Source organism: Heptranchias perlo, chromosome 29 (assembly GCF_035084215.1).
Source record: "Heptranchias perlo isolate sHepPer1 chromosome 29, sHepPer1.hap1, whole genome shotgun sequence".
Classification (NCBI taxonomy): Eukaryota; Metazoa; Chordata; class Chondrichthyes; order Hexanchiformes; family Hexanchidae; genus Heptranchias; species Heptranchias perlo.
Genome location: NC_090353.1, coordinates 10518179 through 10546173, shown reverse-complemented (window position 1 = coordinate 10546173; position 27995 = coordinate 10518179). Strand labels below are relative to the sequence as shown.

At 40.4% G+C, this 27995-nt stretch overlaps 1 protein-coding gene across 1 annotated transcript; it reads right to left on the bottom strand.

The window, feature by feature from the left end:
* Positions 1 to 31: 31 nt before the first annotated feature.
* uhrf1 (ubiquitin-like with PHD and ring finger domains 1) lies at positions 32 to 27888 on the bottom strand. The gene is made up of 16 exons (XM_067968662.1): positions 27550 to 27888; positions 21243 to 21509; positions 19242 to 19426; positions 18133 to 18348; positions 16312 to 16421; positions 15016 to 15202; positions 13040 to 13163; positions 12332 to 12439; positions 10476 to 10580; positions 9821 to 9927; positions 9047 to 9209; positions 8102 to 8239; positions 7793 to 7907; positions 5660 to 5820; positions 5201 to 5299; positions 32 to 1220 (listed from the first exon to the last, which is right to left on the bottom strand). Exons 1-16 carry the CDS (start codon positions 27700 to 27702, stop codon positions 1074 to 1076), a joined length of 2385 nt encoding a protein of 794 aa, XP_067824763.1. The 5' UTR covers positions 27703 to 27888; the 3' UTR covers positions 32 to 1073.
* Positions 27889 to 27995: the final 107 nt, after the last annotated feature.

Here is a 27995-nt window from a genome sequence, read left to right as displayed (position 1 = left end):
CTCACAGTGTACACAAAATAAAAACCACGAGTGAAAAGCAAGAAACTTTATTTTAAGGCAGCATATAGACACAGCATTTACCAAGTGAAAAGTTCCCGTGAAAGTCCACAAAGTTCCACAGCCTTTTACTACTGATTTAGCACCCTTAAACAAAATTTTAAAAAAGGAATTAAACAAATTAGATTACGTCCAGTCTAACTCCATAAAAGCCTAAATCTGATGAATGGAATGATGTCCATGCAATGTTGAGGTACCATACTGCATCCTTTGGTATTGCCATTAGAGAAAGAGGGCGCCTGTGGAAAAAATTAATTTACAAGTACAAACATGTAGGTTGCAGGTCCCCTTTTGCCCAGGTTACATCCCCTTTCACAAATTTCAATTAATAAAGGATTGCTTTTCACAGTTGACCAGGATGGGAAAAAGACCATTAACACTTCAATACGCATCAATAAATGAGGAAAATGTGTACATTTCTGAATTACAAACCACAAATAAGAGGTTACTGTTCTATAAAAATAACAGCATCAAAAAACCTGCATATTCCCTGCTAAAATAACTTTGATAAAATTGATCTGCACAGCTAAGTTTGTCAACCAATGTGCTATTTGCAGTTCAAAAAAATTTCAGTGCTAGGAAGTCGTTCACAGCCCAGCCTTCAACAAGGACTAAGGCACTTATGTGATGGCTTAACTGATCAAGCAAAGAGAATCAAGGCTGACTAGACAGGCAGTGTTCAGCTGAACCTACACTGGCCAAAGAAAATCCCCAGAAAATTATCCCCACTTTGAGGTAGTATTTTTTAAAAATTTTTCCCCGCAGTGTTACACCAATAACATTGGTCTGCACATCTAGACAAGCTCCTAGACTAAAAACAAAACAAAAAAAATAGGCACGACGATTTTGACGTTCATACGTGCTACACAGAAAGATTGGGGAACGGGAAGTCAGCTACCCTGGATTCGTTAGTCAATCTGTCCTCCAGTCAAGCTGCACAGGCCAGAATGCCCATGCTCTTAAAAAAATGACTCATCAGCAAGTAAGAGGCAAGAAATAATCTTAAGACGAAGGCATCACCGACCATTACCATATCCCGGAAACAGTTGGGTTAGAAGACTTTGCAGACTTTTGTTGACCGCCATGCTGCAGTTTTTGCCAATGTCATAGCGGCAGGCAGGACAGGTGTACACATCAGCCTTGAAGGAACGTTGTAAGCAGCTCTGGGGTTACAGTAAATAAAATGGAAAAAGTAAGAATCTATAAATAAACTGTACTTGAGAAACAAAATTCCTAATGGAATCTCATAAGCAACCCTTTTTAAAGCAAATAATGATCAGTTTTAACATCCTTTTAATTTTCAGAGGATTTACTCAGTAAAGAGGACATTGGAAGAGCTGGTTGCAAGACATTACTGAGCTTGATAATGTAAGAACTGATCTTGATACAACATAAGTCATGCTGCCAAGGGAAAGGGAAAAAAACTGCAGGGCCTTCAAGTCACCTCCCCCAGTAAGGTAATCAGTGCTCATATCCCATAAAAAAATGTAAAAAGCTTGAGAGTAAACCAACCAGCCACTTCCTAAATATTCACATCTCAATCAATTAGCTCTTTCCAGAAGAAAAGTTGGAGATGATGTTGCTTTCATTGTTCTGTCAGCCTCCAAAGAAAGCCCTTCCATAATATTGGACTCGGCCAGACACGAGCTGAATGATTAGCGATGTTGACAAGTGTGAATGACTAAATGAGTCTCAAGCTGGTAGCTTCCACTCAAAATTGAGCTCTCAAGATTTTTGGTTGTGAGTATTCATGTCTATGCCTCATGGGGCTGATACCTCCTTTAGCAAGGACAGATGAACAAGCCACATTTATTCTCTTCTTCGCCCCCCCCCCCACCTTTAACCTGCAGTGAAGCAATCAGCTGGATTAAAAAATTATTTCTATTGGTCAGTAGTGCTACTATCACGATAAAGTGACATTCCAGCATCAAATCACATCAGGGTTTTGTACACCACGCTCCTCTATTGTGTAGCTCTGTGGAATTGACTTTGTACTGTATCACTCCTAACCATCAGAATGCAGCAAATGTATCTCCAGCAGTGGTTTCTTGTCCAAACCCCATTCTGTCACCTCAGAAGTCTGAGATTCTATCTTGTCTCCCTTCCGTTCCTCAACTATATGCTGCCCTTCACAGCATTATCATCTGCAGGCATAGGATCAGCTGCCATACACACGTTGATGACACCCAACTCTCCACCACCTTTTGCAACACAACCACCTCGGTCAGACTGCTCGTTCAACATCAAGTCATAGATAAGTCACAACTGCCTCCAACTAAAGATTGAGATGGCATCATTTTCAGTCTCTGCAATACACTCTGCTACCTTATGGCCGATTCCATTCCTCTACCTGACATTTGCTCAGGCTAAATACTCTGTACAAAGCCTTGATGTCTCATTCAACCAAGAGGTGAATTTTAACCACCACATCCTATCCATCAACAGCTTGCAACTGCAAACATTGCCCCTCCACCACTGAAATCCTTGTCCATACCTTTGTCATTACCAAATAACCTCCTTTCTGGCCCCCATTCCTCACAAAATCCCACTTGTTCAAAAATGCAGTCATCCACATCCTGTACCACAGTAAGTCCCACTCACATCACCACCCCATCCTCACTGACCTACACTGGCTTCGTGTCCAACGTATTTTAAACTCATCATGATCTTCAAATCACATCAACTTGCAGCACTATTTCTGCAACCTCCTCTAATCGTATATCCGTAGAAACATAAAAGTGTATGGCACAGGAGGACATTCGTCCCATTGGGTCTGTGCCGGTTCTTTGCTACAGTAAACCAAAACTATTTGCCCCACTCTCTCCCCATAGCCCTGCATTATCATCTGCTTCAAATATTGAATTTTCCCTTAAAGCATGCAATGGCTCTGCTGCAACCACTTCCCGTGGCAAAGCATTCCATGCTCCAACAACCCACGGCATTAAAAAATTCTCCTAGACTCTATCCTCACTCTCAATGGCAATTTTAAATTGATGACTCCTTGTTACTGACTCCCCAATCAAAGGAAATAGCCTTTTCCTATTCATCATCAAGATCCATCATAAATTTTTTTTTAAAACTTTAAATCTCCTCATAGCCATTCGACTTCAATGGAAATACCCCAGTACCTCACATCTCTTATTAACTATAATTTCCCATCTGGCATCATCCTGTTGAATCTACACTATATGGTCTCTATGGCTTTACTGTCCTTTCTATAATGAGGTGCACACAGTACTCCAACTGTGGCCTAACCAGTGTTTTGTACAATATTTAATACTTGTTTACTCTTGTACTGTTTCCCCCATTATAGAACCCAAAATGCTATTGGCTTTTTTATGGCTTCCTCCACCTGCACTCGCACCTTCAAGAAATTAAGCATTTAATCCCCAGGTCTCCATTCATCCATACTCTTCAACATCTTTCCATTCCTTGTTTTTCCTCCCAAAATGTATTTTCTCATACTTGTCCACCTTAAATTGCATCTGCACATTCCATTAGCCTATGTCCAGGTCTTCCTGAAGTCTTTTACAATCCTCTTCACTATTTACCAAACCCCCTATTTTTGTGTTGTCAGCATATTTCAGGATTGTGCTCTCTATGTCCAAGTCAAAATATACAAACAAAAAAAATGGAACCAGCACCAGCCCTGGGATACACCACATCCAACCCTTCTCCAATCCAAGCAACACCCATTTACCGTAAATGTTTCCATTTTTGAAAAAAAACAAGTCGCTTGAGGCACCTTATCAAACACCTTCTGAAAATACACTGCATCCTCTATCCAGCCAGTAATTTCGTCAAAAAACTATTACATTTGTCAAATATGATTTGCCTTTAACAAACCTGTGCTGGCGATCCTTGATTGACCACTGCGTTTCTTAAATGCTCACTAATTTCATCTGAAATTATGGGTTCCAAGAGTTTGCCCATAATAGACGTTAAATTAACTGGTCTCCTCCCCCTTCTTGAGAAAAAACTTTACATTATTTATTCCTGTCCCATGCACAATTTATTTAATGATGTGGAGATGCCGGTGATGGACTGGGGTGGACAAATGTAAGGAATCTTACAACACCAGGTTATAGTCCAACAGTTTTATTTGAAAATCACAAGCTTTCGGAGGCTTTCTCCATCGTCTTCACCTGACGGAGGAGAAAGCCTCCGAAAGCTTGTGATTTTCAAATAAAACTGTTGGACTATAACCTGGTGTTGTAAGATTCCTTACAATTTATTTAAGGAAGATTGAAAAATTGTCACTAGAATCTATAATCTGCTCTCTTCTTTCAACAGCCTAGGATGTATGCCATCAGGGTCCAGTAACATCCATCCCGAGTTCCTCTAATTTTTTTTTAAAATCTATTCTTTTTCTATAGTGATCGCCAATAATTGTTCCATATCCTCATTCAGTACACCTGCCTTCCACAATCACCAGTTCTCTTTCTCTGGCCTTGCTTCCCCCACCTTTCAACCCACCACTTTTGGAAGAACTTTCAGCCACCTTGGCCCAGTGGAACTCCATCCCCAAACCCCTTTACCTCTCTTCTCCTTTGAAAATCAAGGCCATTGTTTTAACCAGGTTTTCAATCATCCTTCTGGAAAGTCAAGCAGAGGTTTGCCTATTAACTGATTTAGCATCATCATGGAGTGAGAGAGCAGAAAGGAAAGCAAATGAGAAATAAAAAAAATCTAGCTGAAACTTGAGGACTATGATAACAGTACATTACAACAAGTTATTCACAGCCAAGCCCAATCCAATCCTCACCTGATTAACACATGCATTTTCCAGTGGAACACTAAATCCAATAATCCCTGCTCTGAGGCCACTATCATGCCCTTTCTGACACTCCAGCTATAAATCAAACTTGGACCCTCCCTGCACAGTATGGTTCAGCTGCGTTCTCCCTACATTAACAGTCCAACTGTTCCTATTCTCCGGAATTGCTTTCATAGGCTTATCCGGTTTGAGTAAGAGTTCATGAGAGTCCCAGCACCCCCATTTTGGAAAGCATGTTTGCATGCAAATGCAATTCCCAGCCAGATAGAGGTCTCCAGAAGCCAAATTAAATGTAATCCAGTACAGTGAAAATGATCTAAGATTAGTTTTGTAACGTGGGGTTGGTTTACCGGTTACAGTACTTACTTTGCAGACATTGTGTTGACAGTCTGTTGTAATTGGCTGGAACACCACCTCCTGACAACAAATGCACAAGAACGTTTCCTCTAATTTTGACAGGAATTTCTGGAGAAACAAATTTCAAATCACCATTCTTTATGGGAAATTTACATATTATCTCCACACCATGTCCGACAAACGCCACATCCATTTATGAAAAGTTAGTGTTCAGTGATCCCCACTATAGTTGCTTATAATGTACATGAATCCTATTGTAATTTTTTTTTAAATGCTAGATGAACTGGTACTTGTCGAGGACCATGCAATCTAGAGATTTAAAAAGCTGCTTTAGCATGCACCCTCAATTTTATTTATTTTACACAAAAGTCCCCAGGTTTCTATCATCCAAGGGCAGGGAAAGAGAGCTTTAGTTGCTTTAATTATAATCTTGCAATACAGTATTTTGAAAACAAATTCAATCCTTACCGGCCCATCCTTAAGGGATAGCAGCGCTTCATCCCACACCTTCTTATTAACTTCATCATCTTTTATGAGTTTCTTCTGCTCTGCCGTCAGTTTGAATGCCTCTACCTTCGGCTTCTTTGGGGTGCCTTTTGGTGACGGGGCTGATGTAAATCTATCCTCATCTGAAAAGACAATGTCTTGGAAGATAGGCATCAAAATGTAGGAACTAGTCTACAAGACATCACAAAACTATCTGGTCACGTTTGTGATTTACTTTTGACCATTTTTTCCACAGAAAGAACTGGGGGGGGGGGGAATTACTTTTAAATGTTGGGTTTTTAAAAAATGTATTCACAAGTGCAAAAAATAAAATCACCTAGACGAAAGATGGTTACTATACTAATAGAAATGTTCTCCCCACCCCACCCCAACTGTAATTAATAAGTATTTCATTTGCCAAGTCAGGCTAACACTAAGCACCTCACATCAATTTTGTATTGGGAAGCCTTTGGTCCCATTTGGCTGTGTACTGAGGGGGATGAGAAACAGACTTGCCTATTAACTGATTTAGCATTATGTTGAAATGAGGGAGAGGTGAAGAAAGGAAAAGGGTAGAGAAGAGTCTATTTGAGATTGGAGAGAGCATTGTATGTTACAGTTCCAACACTTCATAACAAGGAATGGCAGAATGCAAATGCACATCTGTAATCATTCACACATTCAAACTACACATCTTAGCTGGCCATTTTTCAACAGTGTAAACAAAAATAGCATTGTAGAGCACCTCCTGGCAGACTGTTTCAGAGTCACCGGTGGAGACAGAAAATTGCCCACCTGTGAATATTGCAGGTTCACCCAGAATATTAGAACGGTGCTTGGGGGAGGGAATAGAAAAAAAAAGTCCTGCCTTTTTCTGCATATCAACCACCTAAAGTATATATAGAAGACACAACAGGTGGTCAAAAATTGCCTACGCTACCAAAATGATAGAATAATTCAATATACGTTCACTGTATTGAGTTAATAATGCATCCAGCAATTTTTTAAAAAATGAATTCCAAGGACATGGGTGTCGCTGGCAAGGTGGTCATTTATTTCATATCCCTAGTTGCCCTCAGAAGGTGGTGTTCTTAAACCGCTGCATATAGCAGTTTAATACAACTGAGTAGCTTACTAGGCCACTTCAGAGGGCAGTTAAGAGTCAATCACGTTGGTGTGAGATTGGAGTCAGAGTCAGACCAAGTAAAGACAATAGGTTTCCTTCCCTAAAGAACATCAGCGAACCAGTTGGATTTTTACGACAATCTGACAGCCTCATGATAACTTTTACTGATTCTCTTTTAAAACTGAATTCAAATTCTCAAACTACCATGATGGGATTTGAACTCGCATTCTAGCGGTTATTAGTCCAGGCATCTGGATTACTAGTCTAGTAATATTAACACTGTGCTACTGTACCCTTCCCTTAATATCCCTTAAAAGGAAACAGAATCTTGAGAACACCACATTGTTGGCCATTATAGATTTGATCTAATGTAAGTGCCTCACTTTTTTGTCTTCTCTCCACCCACCCCAAATTAAAGTCACCAATCCTTTGAAGCCAGCAGGACAATCTCAATGAAACCTCTAACTGAGACGGTTATTACAGCGTCAGCAGTGTTTTTTTATATAAAAAGTGTGAATCTATAATTGGGCATTTTTTTTTTAAAAAAGACCCCATTTTACTTAATTGTCCCAGGTTATTTCACTACAATTTTTAGGTTGGATGAGGTGAACAGAAATCTTGAAATTCCAGGTGTAATTTTTTTTTTCATTATAAAAGGCTCGCTCGTTCTCCCCAAATCTCTACTTAAAAAAAGTATATATATATCTTTCCTCAATGCAGCAGCACCAATTTTAGCAAGGAAAAGTAACGGCAAGATGATGAACAACTTGTATTCAGATTCTCGTTGTCATTCTTAACTACGCTTGATCTTGGGGGTTCTCCAGACTACTTAATTAAGAACAGGATCTATGCAAAAAAAAAATCTGTCTTAGTACTTTATGGACTCATGCTGGCACAAGTGCTCTACCAGGCTGGAGTGTAGGATATTTATCAGGCTAAAAGGTAGCAATAGCTTGGAGTTCTCCAACTTCAAAATACAATCTACGGACCTGCATTTGATTTTCTTTTCCTTTTGCTTGGTGTTGGCTCAGGATCTTCATCCCGCTTTTTATTCTCCTTCTCTTTCTCTTTATTGGCGACAGAATCAAGGTAACCTTCGGGGTACTGTTACACAAGATTTGTTAATGCAACACATTCCACAATTAAAACAACACTGAAAATTCATGTCTTAGCCCAGCTGTAATTTGCTGTCTGTGCTGAAAAAGTCAATTGAACAATACCAACTTTACTGGGCTGTTTTTGGTTGTACAACAGTCCCTTAAGATCATACGGCTAACTGTTTAAAATAAAAAAGTTACCTGCATAGTTAATCCTAGCTTCTTCATCCTCTCCTTGCCATCTTTGGTCCATGGAGCTGGTTCTTCATCATCCCGTTTCAACATGTATCTCCATACCAAGAAACCAGACTTTCCCTTCTCAGGCCAGTATTTCACCACCTAGTTCAGCAACAATTACCATAGTAACTCAAGCAAAACAGGTTTCTGTTTTCTTTCCCATTCCCCACACCAGAATTACAGCCAAGATGAGGTGTGTTTTTTTCTAAATTTGAGAAAGCTATCGCCTAAAATATTTGTCCATTTATAGGTCATATCTCTGAATTTTTTTTAAAAATTATTTTATAAAAGATTTGTTTAATTAGCTTAAACCAATTACAGGTTACAGCTGAGACCCACAATGACATAAATGCAACAGTACAAGAATTCAGAACAAAGTTATTTGCAGTGGTAGACTGACCTGCTGAGTGCTTCCAGCATTTTCTGTTTTTATTTGTGGCGAGAATATGGAACTTGCTACCACATGGAGTGGTTGAGGCAAATAGCATAGATGCATTTAGGGGAAACTAGATAAGTACGAGGGAGAAAAGAATAGAAAGGTATGTTGATAGGGTGAGAGGAGGCTCGTGTGGTGTATAAACACCGACATAGACCTGTTGGGCTGAATGGTCTGTTTCTGTGCTGTAAAATTCTATGTAATTCGTACCATATACCTCCCTCAGGATAAAGGGAGGAAATTTGAAGAAGTAAAACTCAAAATTAAAATTTGTTAGCTCTATACATCAGTTAGACATAGTACTAATGAAATCAGGAACTATGTTTCCTGATCCAAGTTCACTCTTCCCATGACCCACCAAATTTGAGGAATATGAAAACAAAAATACTAGCATCACCAATTTTAACACCCCAGCTCCGATGTATATTTAAAGCAAGTGCGTGAATTAAAACAGCCATGTTTCTTGTACGCACCTTATAAATGCCATCATAACGGTTCCCTTCTTCTGGTGCGAACTTGCTGTGTTTACGGCCTTTGGCGCTTCTCACAACCCTGACTGATTTTCCAGCTCTCCAATCTTTAGCGTCGGCTCCCACTTTGTCATTAATGGCAGCGTTACAGTTCAGAGCCAAAGCCCTGCAAAAGAAAGTTATTTTTCAATTTCCTATTATAGCAAACTATAAATTTAAACACATCAAATATGGTACTTAACCAAATGTATCATTTTAAAAATGTATATTGAGTAGTATACTGGAATGCAAAAGCTATATAGAAAGACAGTTCACAACATTTGATGGAAAAATCAGTGACATACTTAAAACAACTGGGTAGACCAATTTGTCCTGTGATTGTGAGAATTTGGGGTGGGAAATGGAGATGAGCGCATGAATTAAACTCAATGATACACTTAAGCAAAAGAAAGCAAAGGCTTCAATGCAAGAAACCATTTGGGTTTTCAAATATCTTATGAATATAATAGGTCATGCGTTCCAATAATATGAGCATGGGTCTCTGAATCAACTCCCTTAGAGAATGTGCACTGGGTACGCTGTAGCCCAATTAACCAGAAGTAGATAAAAAGCTAGAACCCATTGTTATCACCTACTTCAAAACCAGCTCCATAAACACACAAACATGGGAGACATTCACCACAAACTTTGTACTGTCTGGATTTATCTTAACTTTATTAAACAACAGCCAAATTAAAACCATTCTTGAATTGGATGAAATTAGAAATTAGGGCCAACCTGTTCATGTTGGTCAGCTTCTGATCACATGATTGTTCTGCTGTACGTTTGTTTCCAGAAAGGTCACGCCCGCCACTTCCAGTGTAGGTGAAGTCACCCCCATGATCCTATAAGAGAAAGGGTTCAACATTCATCTCCACCTTTTCAGCGGAGTTCTCAATCGTTCATTAGATGTATTTTCCATAGCTTCAACAGGTTCCAATGAAGTGGTATCAAAACTTATGACCAAATGTCACTTTGTTGGCAGGGAAGGCTGCAACCTTTCATGGTTAAACAAATCTGAGAGGTATAGCAGTTCTAACAGATTTTTAAACTTCAAAGTACAACTGAGATTTTCCACCAGCTACTAAAAGGGGCGACTCCATTTACGTGAATGGATGTTACTTATACCCACCATTTCTGGTCAAGGCTGGATAGCAACACAGCCACAACTGCATTACTGCTGAGAATCCCAAGGATTATGCTGTGTTCATTTTGTTAAATGGGACAAAAGTTAGAGTTAACTATTTGAACAACACTTAACTTTGTTGCTGCACTATCAGACTACTTCTGCGATGTTGATAAACCAACGGATCTATTTTGCTAAGATAACAACATTTAATGAAGATAAATAGATTCACATCTTTGGCCTTAAACATCAATACATCCTACTCACCACATCATCTTCATAGCCTCCTGCAAGCACAAGGGAATATGCTCCATCATTGCTTCGACCATGAATTCCTGCCACATGCGGCCTGTGAACTCCCGATTCACTCACCTTCAAATATAGGAACCAGGTGAAATGGTCGTTAAAAGTAAAATTTCCATAATACAGCAGACGCTGGGACAAAGATACCCAGATCTAAGATTACAAAAGTAAGCTTATCCGTTTTCCTTCCCTACAATCACCCATTGTAACAGCATCCCCAGCCAAGAGGACAGGCTAGAAATCTGTTCCCAGGCTCAGCCAATAGACTGGAGAAGCTGGGGTTGTTCTCCTTGGAACAGAGATGGTTGCAAGATTTCATAGAGGTATTCAAAATCATGAAGGGTCTAGACAGAGTAGATAGAGAGAAACTGTTCCCATTGGCGTACGGGTCAAGAACCAGAGGGCAAAAGAACCAACGGTGACATAAGGAAAAACTTTTTTAACACAGCGAGTGGTTAGGATCTGGAATGCACTGCTTGAGGGGGTGGTGGAGGCAGATTCAATCATGGCCTTCAAAAGGGAAATGGATAAGTCCTCGAAAGGAAAAAACTTGCAGGGCTACGGGGATAGGGCGGGGGAGTGGGACTAGCTGGATTGCTCTTGCATAGAGCCGGCGTGGACTCAATGGGCCGAATTGCCTCCTTCCATGCTGTAACCTTTCTATGATTCATTCTGAGGCATACATGACTACCAGTTTCTGCTTGGAAGTACTGTTAAAATCAGATGCTTCAGATACTGTACCACCCTAAGTTCTAGTTTGATGATACACTTCACATGCAATACAGCACAGTAGAACAAGAGAACATAGCCAAGCTAATTAGATGAAGCATTCTCTTGCAGTGACAAGACCCAGTGCCATTAAATGTGGGTTTGGATCTAAGAATCTGATTATAGCTCACATCAGTCTAACTCGTCCGCATTCTTTTTGTACAATGCTGTTAGAGTGCAGAAAAACTGGTTGCAGTTAAATCTGTGCCTCAGATGCACTAAGGATAGTGGTATAGTTTTACCAGCTGTATATCTCAACATGTCTTAAGTATCCACCAGTAACACAGGCGGTATCGTGCAAAGGCACTAAAGATGGTCTCGTCACCAGTGCTACACATTAGCTGCAGCATTACCTGCAAATTATTATTTTTTTTTAAAAAGAACTTAGGTAGTCTATGAAACCACTTTTAAGCTTTTAATGAAAAGAGCAAACAGACTACACCGGTTCACCTACCTCTAACTTTATGGTCACATTGAGGTCCATGCACAAAGCCATGGGCTATTCACAGTAAGTGACGGCAGAGCAGGGGTCAGAACCAAGCCCCAATCCCATCACCAAATAGATTCATATTTCTAGTCTTCAACAGGGGTTGCTGGCTAGCAATGATGAGCAGGAACTCTATCTAATTTTCCCCTCTCTAATTAAGGGTGCAGAGGCCAATCATACCACTGCTCAGGCTGACTTCAGCGAACTCATTACAGATCTGGAAACGTGTGTGTGTGTGTGTGTGTGTGTGTCTAGTGCACACTGGACCAATTTAGGCATCAGGGGAATCTAATAAACCTTTTTCTGAAATGTGCCAATTTAAAAGCCTTGATATTTGTCCCTTCATATACTGGAAATGTATGATCTGGTGACAAAAGACTGCTCATGATCTCTCCACAGCAGTAAAAACAGCTGCTCAGTAAGTAAAACACATTAACTAAATTTTTTTCACTGCATACGAAAGGATAAAAGTGAATTAGTGCCATTAATGTCAAAAGCATTGACTGAAATGTGCTTTAATACAACACTGCCATCCTATTTAATCTAACCAGAACTGCAAACATACCTGGACCCTGAATTTCCACTGAGTGCCCACAGGAACACCAGGGATAGGCCCATAGTGGTTAGAGGGGACAATTGTACATTCCTTTGTGCGACCTACACAGGCCATACCCTAGAAGAAACCATATGAAGAAGTTAGTGTAGTTGACAGTACACTAGAGGCATTCTACAGGTCTTAATATAAGGGCTAGAAGTGCAAAAAAACATTCTTACCAGTTTTACTGTTGGATGTAGTATACGGTTACAAAGAGATTTACACAGACAATATTATGAAGCATACTAATTGGAATTGAGGTAGCATCACACAATAGGCCAAGGATTGTACTTAATAAGCATGTCTATGCATACCACTGTCAAACCAGTAGAATGTAGCTATCACTAGGCTGGCTAAAGTTTTTAAGTTTTACTAATGGAGACTATCTAAGTCAGAGTGTAGCATTATCAACTTCACAGTATTTGAGGAATACCACTGCCTAGAGATTCACTTTACAGCACCAGTAAAGAAAGAGATAATGCAGTCTGCTTATCGGCTATTCATAGTAAACTTATCCAGTAAACTACAGTATCAAAATATCACAACTTTAAGCATCAGATTTAATTGCAGAAATATCGTATGGGGTGGTTTACTTCCCTTCCATTTCCACCATCGTTAAAACTGCATCCAACATTTGAAATATAGCTGCTTCAAACTTCTGACTGGCAATTTACTTACCTTGCCCCAGTCTCTCTGGCAGGCAGAGTTAGCAGAGGCCATCTTCGCCTTCTTTTTGCTCTCCTTCAGTTTCTCACCAGCTAGCACCACTTCATTAGCATCGTTTTTGCATAGAGGGCAATACCTGTGAACAGGCACCCAGAGCACATGAGTTGACTAATGGTTAGTTACAATCTGCAATAACGTATCAAACATGACAAAAAGTCAAATTAGCTTTTATTGGGGGGGTGGGGTGGGGTGGGGGGGGGGAGGTGGTAGGGAGGAGAAAGAGATGCAAAAGATTAAAACTGCAATCAAACTCTCAGCAAATACAGCACTTTCCTTCCACAATGTTGTTCATTGGTATACTTCCCATCTTGATCTAGACCGTAAGTTCTTAATCTTGCACAGATGCCACAATATGATATTTTTATGTATCCACGTGGTTGGTAGATTTAAAAGGGACATGGCCTTTTGGGGAGGGGGCGTGGGGGAGAAGTACTTTATACAGGAGAAATATTTTATATCGAAGATGGGTTTCCACCATTCAAACAGAAGAAAGATGACAGAAGCCAAAATAGAATAGATATGGGCATCTCAAGCTGAGGTCGAAGATCAGCCATGATCTTACTGAATGGCGGAACAGGCTTGAGAGGCTGTATGGCCTACTCCTGCTCCTATTTCTCATGTTCCTGTAAGTTTCTTCATCATATTGATGGAGACTGCAAGATGGATTTATAGCTTTAATACTGAACAATGTCCTATATTTCTTTAATGTTCAGTTATGTTGATGTACATTCATAAAAGCTTTTTGTTCTGTAACTCCCCAGGGAAATTCAGGTCTTGAACAGAGGCATTCCTTGTAAGTATGGGAAAAAGCAACTTATGCAATTAAATGCATCTTAAATAAGTCAGAAATGCATCCAATTACCCAAATCAATAAGATTAACAGGCTCGTCTTTGCAGATAATTAACTTCCTGGTTGAATGTAAGAAATAATTTTTATTTAAATAATGTAGTTCACTAAACACTTTATTTATTGGTTACTTGAATTGTGATCTGAGTTTGTTGAATAGATGTCATCATTGTTATGTTTATATTACAGAACTGTGGCAAGAAGGACCAGTTCTGCAGTTGCCTTTGCTGCGATGCAGTGGTATTGTTCATGTTTACATTGTGTGGTAAAAGTCCACAAAATCAGCATAACTGTACATTTGCAATTCTTTGAACGTCACAATTCAATTATCTTCTGGCTGACACATCTCCCTAGTGGCTGAGGAATGCCCATGGACCAGTAGGTTGCAAGCTAGGGAATAAAATGACAGCCAACATTTGCATTGCTACTCTGATGCTGCCTATTCTATAGGTACTGGTGAAACATTAAGTGGGTCTCAGAACTGCCTCGTTTACCTCTGGGTCAACATTGAATGGTAAATGTAGTATATGATAACAATCCCAGAATTGTTAGAAGTCCATAAGTACTCTTTGGAGCACTGTGTATGGGACGTTGCAGTGTATAAAATGGCTACATTTCAACAGTGCCTGCATTCCAAAATAACTCATTGCACATGAAGCACTTTGGATCTAATCCAAGATGCAAATTCCTTCTTTATAATTCCACGCACTAAACGGTAGATAAACGATTGCCCCTCTGGTACATAACAGAAATGTCACTCAAGGGGTGGGAACTACCTGTCAATTAATCATTACCCCCACAGGGGTGAAACTGGCCTCCTCGCAAAGATAAAAAGGTTTGTAATCATGTTCAGACATCATCAGGTGCACATGTCCTGCAGGATGTGAAACATCAAAGAAAGCACATATCATCAATGCTCTTCAACAACTTATTCTCACCGAGGTGTGAGCCACATGAGGAACAGACAACATAAGGAGCTTTAAAGCCTACTCAACACACCAGAAAAAGTTCAGAAGTTGATCATTGTTGCCTTCCTTCCCCAACCAAATCAAAAAAGGTACAAGAGCTGAGTCCAACATACCAGTCTTCGACCTCTGGTATGCTGGTGAGAGGAGGGTTGAGGCAGTAGGTATGATAAGCCATATCACACTCGTCACACAGCAGCTGCTTCTCTGGGTCGCCCTTCCCACCACATATGTGACAGGCGCACTGTTTGCAGTCCTTGTTAGGGTTATCTTTGCAGTACTTGCATTCAGGTCCATTCTGCCCTACAGGCAATAAAAATAAAAAAACAAAATTGTAATCTAAAGGACAGTATTGAGGTTCAACACTACCTTAAAATTACTAGGGAAGCAAAAAAGAACAGTTGGACAAAATGCAATAGTGTTGTCAATTTTTCCCTCATCTTTACCTTCTGGTGTCCCCAACAAAGACAACATGGTTCAAGTTCAAATTGCTCTTCATTGTGAGGCAAAGCAGCTAGCCTCCACTTGACAATTTTACATTGAGATAGGGAACTCGCTGTACAATAGTAGACATAAACCAGTAACCTACCAAACCAGCTTAGCTCAGTTTAGAAGGCTACCATATTATGTAGTTTGGAACAACAAGGGTATCTGATCCTAGTACAGACTGCCAGCCTAATATACACTATACAGAATAAGTGAACTGAGCATAATATATAAATAAATTATGAATTTAATCAACCCCTTGATGGGCTCAAGATTTAGGCCATCCCATCAGTTATTCCATTTAAGTGGGGTAGGGTAGTATAATGGTTATGGTACTGGACTAGGAACCCAAAAGGTCACACATGCAAATCCTACCATGGCAAATTCAATAAATATGGTACTTTGTGCATTGGCACCAGAAAAAATGACCATGAAAGCTGATGGATTGTTGCAAAAATTCAACTGGTTCAGGGAAGGGAACCTGCCATCCCTACCCAGTCTGGCCTAAGTAGTTGACACTTATTGCCCTGCCGTTATCATCCACATCCTGAGAGCACATTGTGAAAAAGTGGATAAATAGCATCTGATGCACATGAATGATACATAAAAAGATGGTCTGTTGCAAACAATAAAAGGAAGAGCTACATCAACACGTGTCATACAATGTTCAAAGTTTTATGTCAGCTTTTAGTAGCTCCACGAACTTAATCCACTTTTGCTTTCTATCTATTGGATGCAAACTTTGAGTTATTTACTTAACCAACCAGCATCTTCTCACTAAACTATGAACTATAACCAAATGATTACACAAACTGTAGTGCCAAGCCCAAACTAAGATACATTAGAAAAGCACCCATCCTTGTATTCAGTTCCAAGACACAGGGAACTTGTGAGGATTGGTGGTATGTCATGCGCAAGAACCTTACTTTTCAAGGGACTTTCAGATCCATTAACTCCAGCACTTCCCGGCTCCTCAATTTTGTAGACTTCATCCACCAATGAGATTCTGCAATCATTCAAAGAATCACCAGCATCCCTTTGACAGTAAAAAAAAGTCAGATTATTTACAAAAAACTTTTCTCAAGAAAAAAAAAAGCAATAGATTCCACCAAAAGACAAGAAGTCTGGACTCCAGTTGCTATCAGCTGGATTCCAGCATACTACTCATGCAAGAAATTATGAAGGGAGAAAATAAACACTGACATTGCAACACCATAAGAGTTTTTGTGCCAAGTTATAGTGAATTATGAGCATTCTAAAGTTTTGAGTCAACATTAGCAAATGTGCTATGATGTTCCTCATGGCACATAAGAACATAAGAAATAGGAGCAGGAGCAGGCCATACGGCACCTCAAGCCTGCTCCACTATTCAATAAGATCATGGCTGATCTTCTAACCCAACTCCACTTTCCTGCCCTATCCCCATATCCCTTGATTCCCTTAGTGTACAAAAATCTATTGATCTCAGTTTTGAATATACTCAACGACTAAGCACCCACAGCCTTCGGGGTAGAGAATTCCAAAGATTCACTACCCTCAGGAGAAATTTTTCCTTATCTAGGTCCTAAATGGCCGACCCCTTATCTTGAGATCATGACCCTTAGTTCAAGACTCCGCAGCCACGGGAAACAGCCTCTCAGCATCTACCCTGTCATGCCCTCTTAGAATTTTATACGTTTCAATGAGATCACCTCTCATTCTTCTAAACTCCAGAGAATATAGGCACATTCTACTCAATCTCTCCTCATAGGACAACCCTCTCATCCCAGGAATCAATCTAGGGAACCTTCATTGCACCCCCTCTAAGGCAAGTACATCCTTCCTTAGGTAAGGAGACCAAAATTGTACATAGTATGCCAGGTGTGGTCTCACCAGAGCCCTGTATAATTGCAGTAAGACTTCCTTACTCCAACCCCTTTGCAATAAAGGCTAACATACCATTTGCCTTCCTGATTGCTTCTGTACCTGCACGTTAACTTTCCGTGATTCGTGTACAAGGACATCCAAATTCCTCTGAATACCAACATTTACTAGTTTCCCACCATTTAAAAAATATTCTGCTTTTCTATTCTTCCTACCAAAGTGGATAATTTCACACTTCCCCACATTATACTCCATCTGCCACCTTCTCGCTCACTCACTTAACCTGTCTATATCCCTTTGCAACCTCCTCACAGCTTAATTTCCCACCTAGCTTTGTATCGTCAGCAAACTTGGATACATTACACTCGGTCTCTTCATCTAAATCATTGATATATATTGTAAACAGCTGAGGCCCATGCACTGATCCTTGCGACACCCCACTAGTTACAACCCACCAACCTGAAAATGACTCATTTATTCCTACTTTCTTCTGTCCGTTAACCAATCCTCTATCCATGCTAATATATTACCCCCATACAATGAGCCCTAATCTTGTGTGACAACCTCTTCTGTGGCACCTTATCGAATGCAGTTTGAAAATCCAAATATACTATTTCCACTCGTTCCTCCTTATCTACCCTGCTAGTTACACCCTCAAAAATTTCTAATAGATTTGTCAAACACTATTTCCCTTTCATAAAACATCAGAGGATACCGTGTTTTATAACAATAAGGGTATCAAAAAAGCGTGCATGCTATGGGCAAGACCGAATAGGTTACAGGTTTGTGCCCTCTAGTGGAATCTATTGCTGTATTTATAGTGCATGAAACTCCTGAAACAAGATACAAGCTCAAAACTTACAGCAAAATATTAAGATCCTTACCCCAAAATAATTTTAGCATAGACCTCTTTGATTGTCCTGGTCTCCCTCTTTCGTAGAATTTCTGCATCATACCAGTAGCCTCGCTGTTTAGGTTCATCCGGGTTATAGTTCACCATCACCACATGCCCAACATGAAGTTGGTGCCATTGCAAGACTGTCCTCGCCCGTGGCCGGATGTCCTTCCATCGCAACTGCACAATTCCATTTTCAGGGTAACTTGGCAGATTTAAATAAATAATGTCAGTGTTAAAATTTTCATATTAAGCATATATATATATATATATATATATATATATATTTATTTAAACCAACTAATTATTCAAACTGTCCATACATCTACAGGAAATTACATAGAATCTACAGCACAGAAACAGGCAATTGGGCCCAACTGGTCTATGCCAGTGTTTATAGTCCTCCTACTCTAATTACCTCTTCCCACCCTACCCCTGTATCCCTCTATTCCTTTCGCCCTCATGTATGCTAATAGCATGGAGAGGATGACTTTCAAAGAGGCCGCCCATCATAGGGCGATAGCAAATGTACAGGACTAGAAAAGGTCACTGCAGGCAATCTGATTTATCAGCTTTTCACTTTTTCTTCCTTCATCTTTCAGAAGGACAAGCCAATTGTTCATTTTGGAAATATGTCATACAGTGTGGCACCACACAAACCAGCAAGATCCCAGATTAGTTTGTGCTGAGGGCACAAGAGAAAACATACAATTGACTTCAACGTCTGATTTCCGTAGGAAAAAAAAAATCAACATATACCCTGCAGAAGCAAATACCTGTGATGCCCTCCTACACCCAATTAGCTATCCTGATGGCATTCATTGCCCAAGGTATCCATTGGAAAACATGAATGCGGACAAGTAAGAGGACTGCCAATGCCCTTGAAATCACATCCCTATATAAAAGTCACCATCTTCAACAGATAAGGAATGTATATCAGAGCAAGAAAGTCAGATGGAGAAATTGGAGAAACCCCCCACACCCCCCCAAGCACTTCTTTGAAAATAGCAATAAAGATGAATAATATTCCTTATATTAAAAAATTGCAACAAATATCTGAACTGAAGGTTTCTGGCTATTAAGGGACTATTTACATACTCTTCATATTTAATGTGATAAATCACATCTTCATCAGCAATCTTGGTTTCCATAGTTTTGCTTGAATGCGCAGACTCTTCATTATTGGTAGAGTTGCTTGCACTCTCATCTTGTGTCACACTGACGACCACAGCTTCAAACCAAGCACCCATGTGCATGTCTCGAGCATCAACCAATTCATTTATCTAAAAAAAAATAGAACCAATTCAACATAGCTCAAACTACTTTGTGGTCACATATTACTGGGCTTCCCCTGGAGAGAAATTTCTCAAATCACTGTACAGCACAGATCTTTTCAAGGCAAAAAACACAAAGCAAAAGGTCAAGTTTATTATTACTAAAACAACCCAATGCCCTTTCACTATCAAATCTTATATTTAAGTCACAGTCCCATGCATTCATTATAAGAACAGTTAGTTTGCAGAATACTGTCCTCTGGTGTTTTACAAGAGTCTGCCTAGTATATCTGCAATTGAGCATGCCACTAAACATTTTCCACAAGCCACTCGTGGAAAAATATTATGCAGCGTTCACTTACTTCAGGAGATTCCATGGACTGGGAATCCCAACTTTTACACAAAGTACAGGCATGTTTGAGGGCTGCAGACTTGTATAATAATTCACATAACAGTACAACGCAGTTGTTGTATTCATGGCTAAAGTAGAGCTCCGGGTCTAAACACTAAGAAGCACCACTCTGGTTCATGAAGCTAGCCACTCAGTAGAAGTACAAGCACAGCAGCCCAACATACAAGCACCATTGTTTTCCCCGATATTCACCCACATTTCTCCCTCCAACATCTTCCTATTTTCTTCAAGCGAGTAGCTCATGCTGACATATAGCTCATGAGAACCAACAACATCTCATCCAAGTGGCCATTTTTCATGCATGAACCTAGATGGTGTCAACAAGCTATTAAATGATGTTCAGGGCATCACAGCAGAGCTTAACCACGTTTGCACCAATGTTACCTAAAGCCTTTCTGAAAATACCACAAGGAATCCTACTGCTTTGTTGGCGGAACACATTTTCATAACCTTTCAACAAGTGAAATGGCTTGCAAAACAAAATTGCACTAAAGAGCAAAAATTCATCAAAATATTTGTGTTGCTGCAAGCTACAAATCCTGACATTTTAAGTGTTGAAGCGTAGCTTCGTTCAACTTTTATGCCACACCACACTTTTTTTTTGGAAAATTGAATTAACTTGGCCAAGGTCGACCTTTATTGCAAGCCATAAATGCTCACTTTCTGTTGAGGTAGTACTATGCATTAAAGTAATGGTGCATAGCACCATAGTGCTATCAGGGATCAGAAACCAGATCAGAGCAATGCCTAGGGAGAGGAAAAATAAAAATCAAGAGCGTTGCTGCTTCGTATCAGGAAATACATGCCTTGGCAAAATGTACCAAGTGTAAAACAGGATAGTATACTTATTCTTATTGGATTTTACAAATTCTTTTAAGTACTGAATGTCAAGTAGTATGCTGCAGAGGAATCACCAAGTTGAATCATATACATAGTTCAAACCAAGAAATTGCTACGGTACATTTGGGTTAATGATGTGTGGATGCGAATTCAGCTCCTCACAATCCAGGTTTCAGTAAAACTCCAATCAATTGCTAGATAATATTATTTAGAACAGAAAAAGATGTCAATCATAACTTATCTGCATTGATTTCAAAAAGGGTTACAGATATGCGTATTAAAGAGTTGGGATGACAAGCTAATTTTAACACTGCCATACAATTTTCTAGTGAGATCCTGTACAATACCGTCATTTCTTCCTGTATTTTACCAGCAAGGATATTATGGCAGCTTGTGATTGAGAACAAACAGGCTCCAATTGAAAAAAGGTGAATTCACAAGATGCAATATCAGGATTTTCCCAAGAGGAGCATCATAGGTTGTATTTTAAAATAGAAGATACAAACACTTTCACAATTGCAGCTGATCAGTGTTACAGTTCTACTGATGAGCAAACATAAACCTTATGCTCACCTTGTATAAGCCAAAACCTGGGTCAACAAGGTCAGGCTGTGTGGATGTTCCTGCCTGTCCTTCCAGTTCCATAGCAGCTTCACCATTGTTGGAGTTCTTATCCGATTCACTTTGTGCAGATCCACATCCAGAGTCTGTGTCAGACAGCTCTGCATCCTTTTCTTTTCTGGTGGTGCCTTTTGATACTTGATCAGCCTGGCGAATAAGCAGCTGGATGATGTCATTAAGTCCCACATTATAGTCAAAAAGTGAATGGGCATCTTCCATCTAAAAAGGGAAAAGAAAGTGTTATGGAACTATCTGAATTGAGATGTTGCATTTACCTTTTCAAATCATCTACAAGCTACACCTGAGTAGATTTTATATACTTGATTTCACCAAAGTACAACAGTCCCAACCATATAAAAAGTAAAGGCAGAGAAAGTTGGGAAGGAAGAGAAAAAGATTGAGTTCTTCTCAATTGCTCAAAAAGGCATTAGAGCCTACTGTGAAAAAAATGCAGTTACTCCATGGAAGTAACTTCCATTGCCAAACAATACCCATTTGTCTTTTTTTAATCCAAAAGTTAAAATGCACTGCACATTCTCTGAACCTCCAAACCGTACAGGTAACATTTGGGGGCCCCGTGAGACAGCTGACCTCAGAAGCTTTACAGGATAACTGTCACTTTGGAAACTCAGAACTGTTAGCTACAATTTGCTTTAATGCCCCAGGTTAGGGAGAGGAAGATTTACTATAGTACCCACACTACGTCACCAGTTACCGTGGAACCATACATTTGCAGGAAGTTAACAGCTTGAGTGAGGCAAGACAACGAGAAATAGAAAAAAATTAACCAACTGCAAATAAGCCTCTTGTGCCCGAATGAAATCAAGGAATTAAATGCAACTTGCCTTGTGGCAGCACTGACTAACAAGTTAAACAGCTGACTAGAAGAACAGTAAAAGTGCCAAAGCAGCACTCAGCCTGCCAGTCAACTGTTTAAAAATGACACTCACTACTACTTCAAACAGCACTCTGTGCAGTATACCAGGTGTAGCTGTCCTGAGGGGCATTGTGGGATTCCTACCCTCTGATTCAGTTTTGAGATCACTGGGCAGATTTTCGGATGAGAGTTGAAAGCAATTAATGAAACACAAGTCCAGCTCCATTCATTCAAAAGCAAACCTAATCAGGACAACCAATAGACAATGTGCAGATTTATTTTTAATGCTGTATCCTCATGAACACTACAAGCATCTACAGAAACCAGATTCCACTATACCAGTGACTTTCATTTTATTACAGCACCATCCAGTGGTAAGAATCTAACTGCTCAGGACTACAGTTTTTCTTCACTCCTGGGAAATTAAATGGTGAACAAACAAGAACTACACTTCTTGGAATTATTTCTTTTTTTTGGTGCCTATGGTCTTTCCAAGCCTCTCAAATTATTCAATAGAGAAAGGGCAGCTAACCCGTTCCAAAGCCTTCGCCAATCCGGCTAAGTAAAGAACAGAGCATCTCGTGATTTCCCTCCCACACCCCTTCACTGGAGGAAGACAAATTGATCTGTATTAAGTACTACCCTGAGGCAACAAACCCAAGATTAGATTGCACCATAGTTCAAGCACTTCTACAAGTAATACTTCAAGAATCAGATGAAGTAGTGCTGCTGAGCCACTACTTAAATGCAAGTAGGCTGCTTCCATATACACAACCAAGTGATCAGTTGTAGGATGCAGGGTGTGGAATGGAAATCTGAGAAACAAGACAGATATGGAGTGATGTTAGAAAGTTAAATGGCAGATATGGGTAGGTCAATTGGTTGCAAGAGTGGGAAAAGCCAAAAAACTAGCAAGCACCCTCCCACCTTTCATAAGGAAGACACCATCATTTTTTCAGACAATCTATCCAAACTTAAAAAGCAAAATTAAAATGTAACCTTGAAATCAGGTATAATGAAACACCAAGCATCCTGTAGCACTCACGGTAGGCATCCACTAAACCAACAAGACACCATATACCAGCATGTTGAACTGGAAATACACCTAAGATCAAAAATACCGGAACACATTGATGCAAAACGCATTCACACAATATGTACACTAGCAAAAGATAGAGAGCAAGGATTTGGCTGCCATATCGATCGTTGAGGCTAATCATAGTGATATCCATTAAGGACATTCGATTACATCAACATGGGTTATTTTAATTATTTATGACGTAATTTTTAACGTCACATTTGGAACACTGTACTTAAACTTATGAGGGTTAAAACAATAGTAATGATTCAAGCTCTGAAAAGCTCACAGAATTGCACTTCTCATTGGAGAAAAAAAGGCAGAATACAATAAGGGTCTTTAAAATGCTGAAACACATCAATAAAATAGACACAAGCAGCTCATTTAGCTGCAGCTGTAACCACATATCTAGCTAGCTATAAAGATGGCACTCCTCAACCAGGCTAGAGATTAAAAGGTTCTCCCACTCTCCCTCCCCACAAAGCTGTAAAGACTTCCACCAACATTTCATTAAAGCATAAAAAAATCTGATTAATAATTGGATTGAGCACAGGTTAAAATACTGAGGTCAAGCTAATGGAAAGATTTTCTACTCTATCTGCCAGCTGTAAAGATCTCGCATGAATTGCAGGTGCACAATGGTGCACCACTTCTTAGTGGCTGCTACTTCACAGCACAAACCAAGCCCAATTTGGTACCATCTGAGAATCTCACTCAGGCTACAAGAATGACTGATGTGAGAAATGGAAAATGTCAGAATCGTGCAGTAAAGGTTGCTTTTCCATGTTAGCACCAAGATTCATTAGAGGGGCAGATCTGTTTTGTAGCTGGCCGTGCTACAACTGGAAGAAAGAAAGACTTGCATTTATAAAGCGCCTCTCATGACCTCAGGATGTCCCAAAGCATTTTATAACCAATGAAGTAATTTTGAAGTGCGGTCATTGTTGTAATGTAGGAAATGCGGCAGCCAAATTGCACACAGCAAAGTCCCACAAGGACGTAGTCCATTCCTCAACTCTTAACATCTCTCAACTTGAGCAATCAAAAAAGTGGATTGGAAGGTTAGCAAAGAAACAGAATAAATGTGCTATAGTTAAAGGGCTGCTGAGAGCATAGGCATGTGATTGTTGGTATTAAACGGAGGCTACAATGTTAGATTACCTTCAGAAAGAAAGAAACTTCAAAGTTTGCTCTGTCTGGAAATCTTTTCCTATAGTTACTCATCTTGCATGCGATGAAATTGAATAAAGTCCATGACCATGCTAACTTTAAACAAGTGACATGTCAGGAAACTAATGTTTGCCTATTACACGCCTGCTGATTGTAACTAGTACTAACTTCTGCCAGCATGCTGTAAATGAAGACTATGCACAATGCTTGCAACATCATGATTGCAAATGCAGTGATATGAATGAATGAAAAACTACTCAAAACAGGATGATGAAGATGCTACAGGGGACTTGAAAGGTCATTTATGTGCCTAAAGGTTTTCTAGTCCTGACAAATGAACCTCCCTGATGTGAGATAATTACTCTGGTTAAATATTTCACAAAATCTTTTCCCTGTCATATGAATAAACTGGTTTTCATTTTTGTATAAAATTAACAAAAGCGTCAAGTACTTCTCTCATCAATTCTCCCATCAAAAAAAAAGGAAATGACAACTGTCCAGACAGCACTATTACATTATAAATCACTTTCAGCACACAAGATGTCCACACATCCCCACATGAAAACAATCACAACTTAAAAAGTTACCAGCAGATAGAATGTGCTTGAATGACCAAAGAAAAGGAAATATCACTAATTTGGGGGGGGGGAGGGGAGGGGGAACATTGTGATAGATTGCAAGCACAGAAGAAACCGATTACTGATTGATAAACATTGCAACGGTTAACTGTACTTGGCCGTTGACAAGTCATCACTTCTCAGATGATCTGGTTAGAAGCACTTCAATGTCGCTGGGTTAAAATCCTGGAACTCCCTACCTAACAGCATTGTGGGAGCACCTTAACTACACGAACTGTGGTTCAAGAAGGAGGCCTATTGCCACCTTCACTGGACAATTAGGGATGGGCAATAAATGCCGGCCTCACTAGCAATGCCCACACCCCTAGAACAAATTTTTTTAAAACCATGAAAGTAGACATTTTGTACTTTCCACACATATGACAAAGTTCACAATGAATTATTGCTGTATTCCCAATGCCAATAATTAGAGCCATATATAAATACAACTATTGTACACTAACCAAAAGGAGAATTTAGCATCGTGCTTTTAATCTTTTTTTCTAAGTTTGAGTTGCAAATTATTTTTAAAAGCTTTGTATAGTCTATTTTATTTACTTATGCCAATTTTCCTCCTCCCAGAGGCAATAATGCCTTGAAGGGTACAGTTACAATAGTGTCAGTTGCCTAAGTGGCCATTATTCATATCAGCATCGATAGCAAGTGTTGACGCGTTCTATGATTACAGGGGACTTTATGGCTGAGCCTGATCCTGTATTCACAATATTTCCAGCAGGGGGTTTAACACCGATCATGGCAGAAGTCCTAACTGACTTTCCCCTCCTTAACCTGAGTATTGAAGCCAATCACAATGCCCAAAGAGCTAAGATTATTAACTCGGTGCAGCCCATGAATGAACCTTGCACCTTCCTGGTGTCTATGCCCCAATTACTCAGCAGATAAACTTGCCAATGGAGGTGACAATTATACTTTTTATTCAACTTCATCTCTAAGTTTTAATCAATTCAGTCCCAATACGAAGAAAAGACCTAATGGAAAGACTTAATGAACCACATGCCCTGTTAAAATATTTCAAACATGGGTTTGGGGGGGCGGGGGCATGGAGGTTAAGAGAGACACACAAACTTCTTGCACCCTGGCACGTATCAAAGATGCAGGAACAGCTGGAGGTAAATTTGACTTCGAAATACATTTGCAATATGCTGTTTGTCCCACTGCATATTTTTAACTCAGTGAGAACCGGTGTATTTTTGGTTTCCCAGGTGGGTCTGCCAGGACACAACTAAGTGAAACTTTTAGAATTCATAACAGAGAATCAGCTATCCATAAAGATGAACTATATTAGAACAGTTCCTCACTAGGCGGCGCTCAAACCCAAAGATCCTTTTTACAGTTAAAAGTCCAAAGGAACGCAGAACCGAAGTCTCACCGGTTAGTTTGTATAACTGCAAGATATATTAAAACATGATATACGGCTCTTTCAGTACATCGGCTGCTATAATGGTGGTAATGCTCGGTCAACAGCAAGCTATTTTGATTCTAACCAATTACACCGCAGACCAATATATGATGTAGCGATCGGTCTACACCCTTTATTTAACTGAGAAATTGTCTTTGAAGAGTGGCGCCAACTGAAACTTTTACACTTCCCAGCCCCTGCGTGCTTGACTGAAAATTGTTTATAAATTCCTCATGTTTAGAACAGTTAATAAAATCCTTTTTTTTTAAAAAGTGAATGCACGAAAAATGCAATCGTTCGGGGAGGAACCACCATGCACCCCAGCTGCGGTGAAAAGTAATGCATTCCCAGTATCCCGCTACAGATTGAATGATTTAGAATAATCTATAAACGGATGTACTGCATTTAGCGCCTTTTTGTTCACTCAGCCTCTCCCGCGCAACCTAACGTGATTGGGGAAGCGCGTCGGACGGGTGACTGACGTGCCAGACAGCCAATCAGAAGCGGCGCAGCCGGACACTAGTCCTTTGGCCGCAATCTTCCGGCCAATGAGGGCGCGACAGCCAGCAGGCTAGGTTGCGGTGTAAACACCCCGCCTCCGAGAGCTGTTGGGAGAGTTTGCTGTAAAGTTTTAAACCATTTAAAGTTGATTTAAAACTGAACTATAATGGCGGGGAGCGGGTGAGCAACTGGCAGAAAGCGATGGGTTTAACATCTCTCGCTTTATTCAATGACGGATGCCGATCACCTTCTGGGGGTGGCCCCCATCCCCAAGGAGAGGGAGCAGCAAGCCCATCTCAGGCGGCTATTAAGCCCAGGGGAATAAGTCCCCTTCTCCCTCGCCGAGCTGCGGGGTATTAACCACCTCGGCGCCAGTTTGCATTTCTTGCTGCCAGAATCCTTTGCCCCCTCGTCCTGGCTTATGAACGTGGCAGCCGGCGTTCACCCTTTGTTCCCCGGATCCATAAGCGCCCTTTCCCAGTGGTCCCGCTAGAGGGAAAGCCGCTCAATCCTCTTATGCCTCCCCCCTTCCTTCTATACGCTGGTGTTCTCCCCACCCCTCTCTCTCTCTCTCTCTCTCCTCCGTTGTAAAGTACCTGCTTTCCCCGGTAGAACAGCCGCTGCCGATCCGCCTCCACCCCGAACGCTTCCCGGATCTTTTCCCTCAGCTCCTGCACCAGAGTCAGTTTGGAGAGCCCATCAATGTGACGGGTCTCTTTGCCGTCCATCGTCCGCACCTGGATCCACATCTTCAATCGCCGAAGTGCTCACTTGTATGTGGCGGATAATAATAATCAGACTGGACGCGCTGATCTATCCCCCACGTCTCCTCCTCACTGCGGGGGGAAAGGAGAGAAAAAAAAACTTTCCCGCGAATTCAATTTTTTTTTTCTCTTCTTGAACCCAACGGATCTCCACCTCCGCGCGCGCAACGTTCGATTCAAATCCGCGCTCTCCCGCCTAGCGCGAACCGCCCCTTCGCCTCGCGCCTATTGCAGCGCGCGCACTCTATCCCTCTTCCTATTGGACCGGCCGGGAGGAG

What these genes read in the sequence shown, in the direction of transcription:
- uhrf1 (XM_067968662.1), bottom strand. Translation starts at nt 27,702, where the DNA reads ATGTGGATCCAGGTGCGGACGATGGACGGCAAAGAGACCCGTCACATT. An exon ending in CAGGTTTTGGCTTATACAAG is followed by an intron (nt 19,427 to 21,242) that starts GTGAGCATAAGG and finishes ATTTTTTTTTAG; the next exon opens with ATAAATGAATTGGTTGATGC. An exon ending in TATGCTAAAATTATTTTGGG is followed by an intron (nt 16,422 to 18,132) that starts GTAAGGATCTTA and finishes TTACTGTCAAAG; the next exon opens with GGATGCTGGTGATTCTTTGA.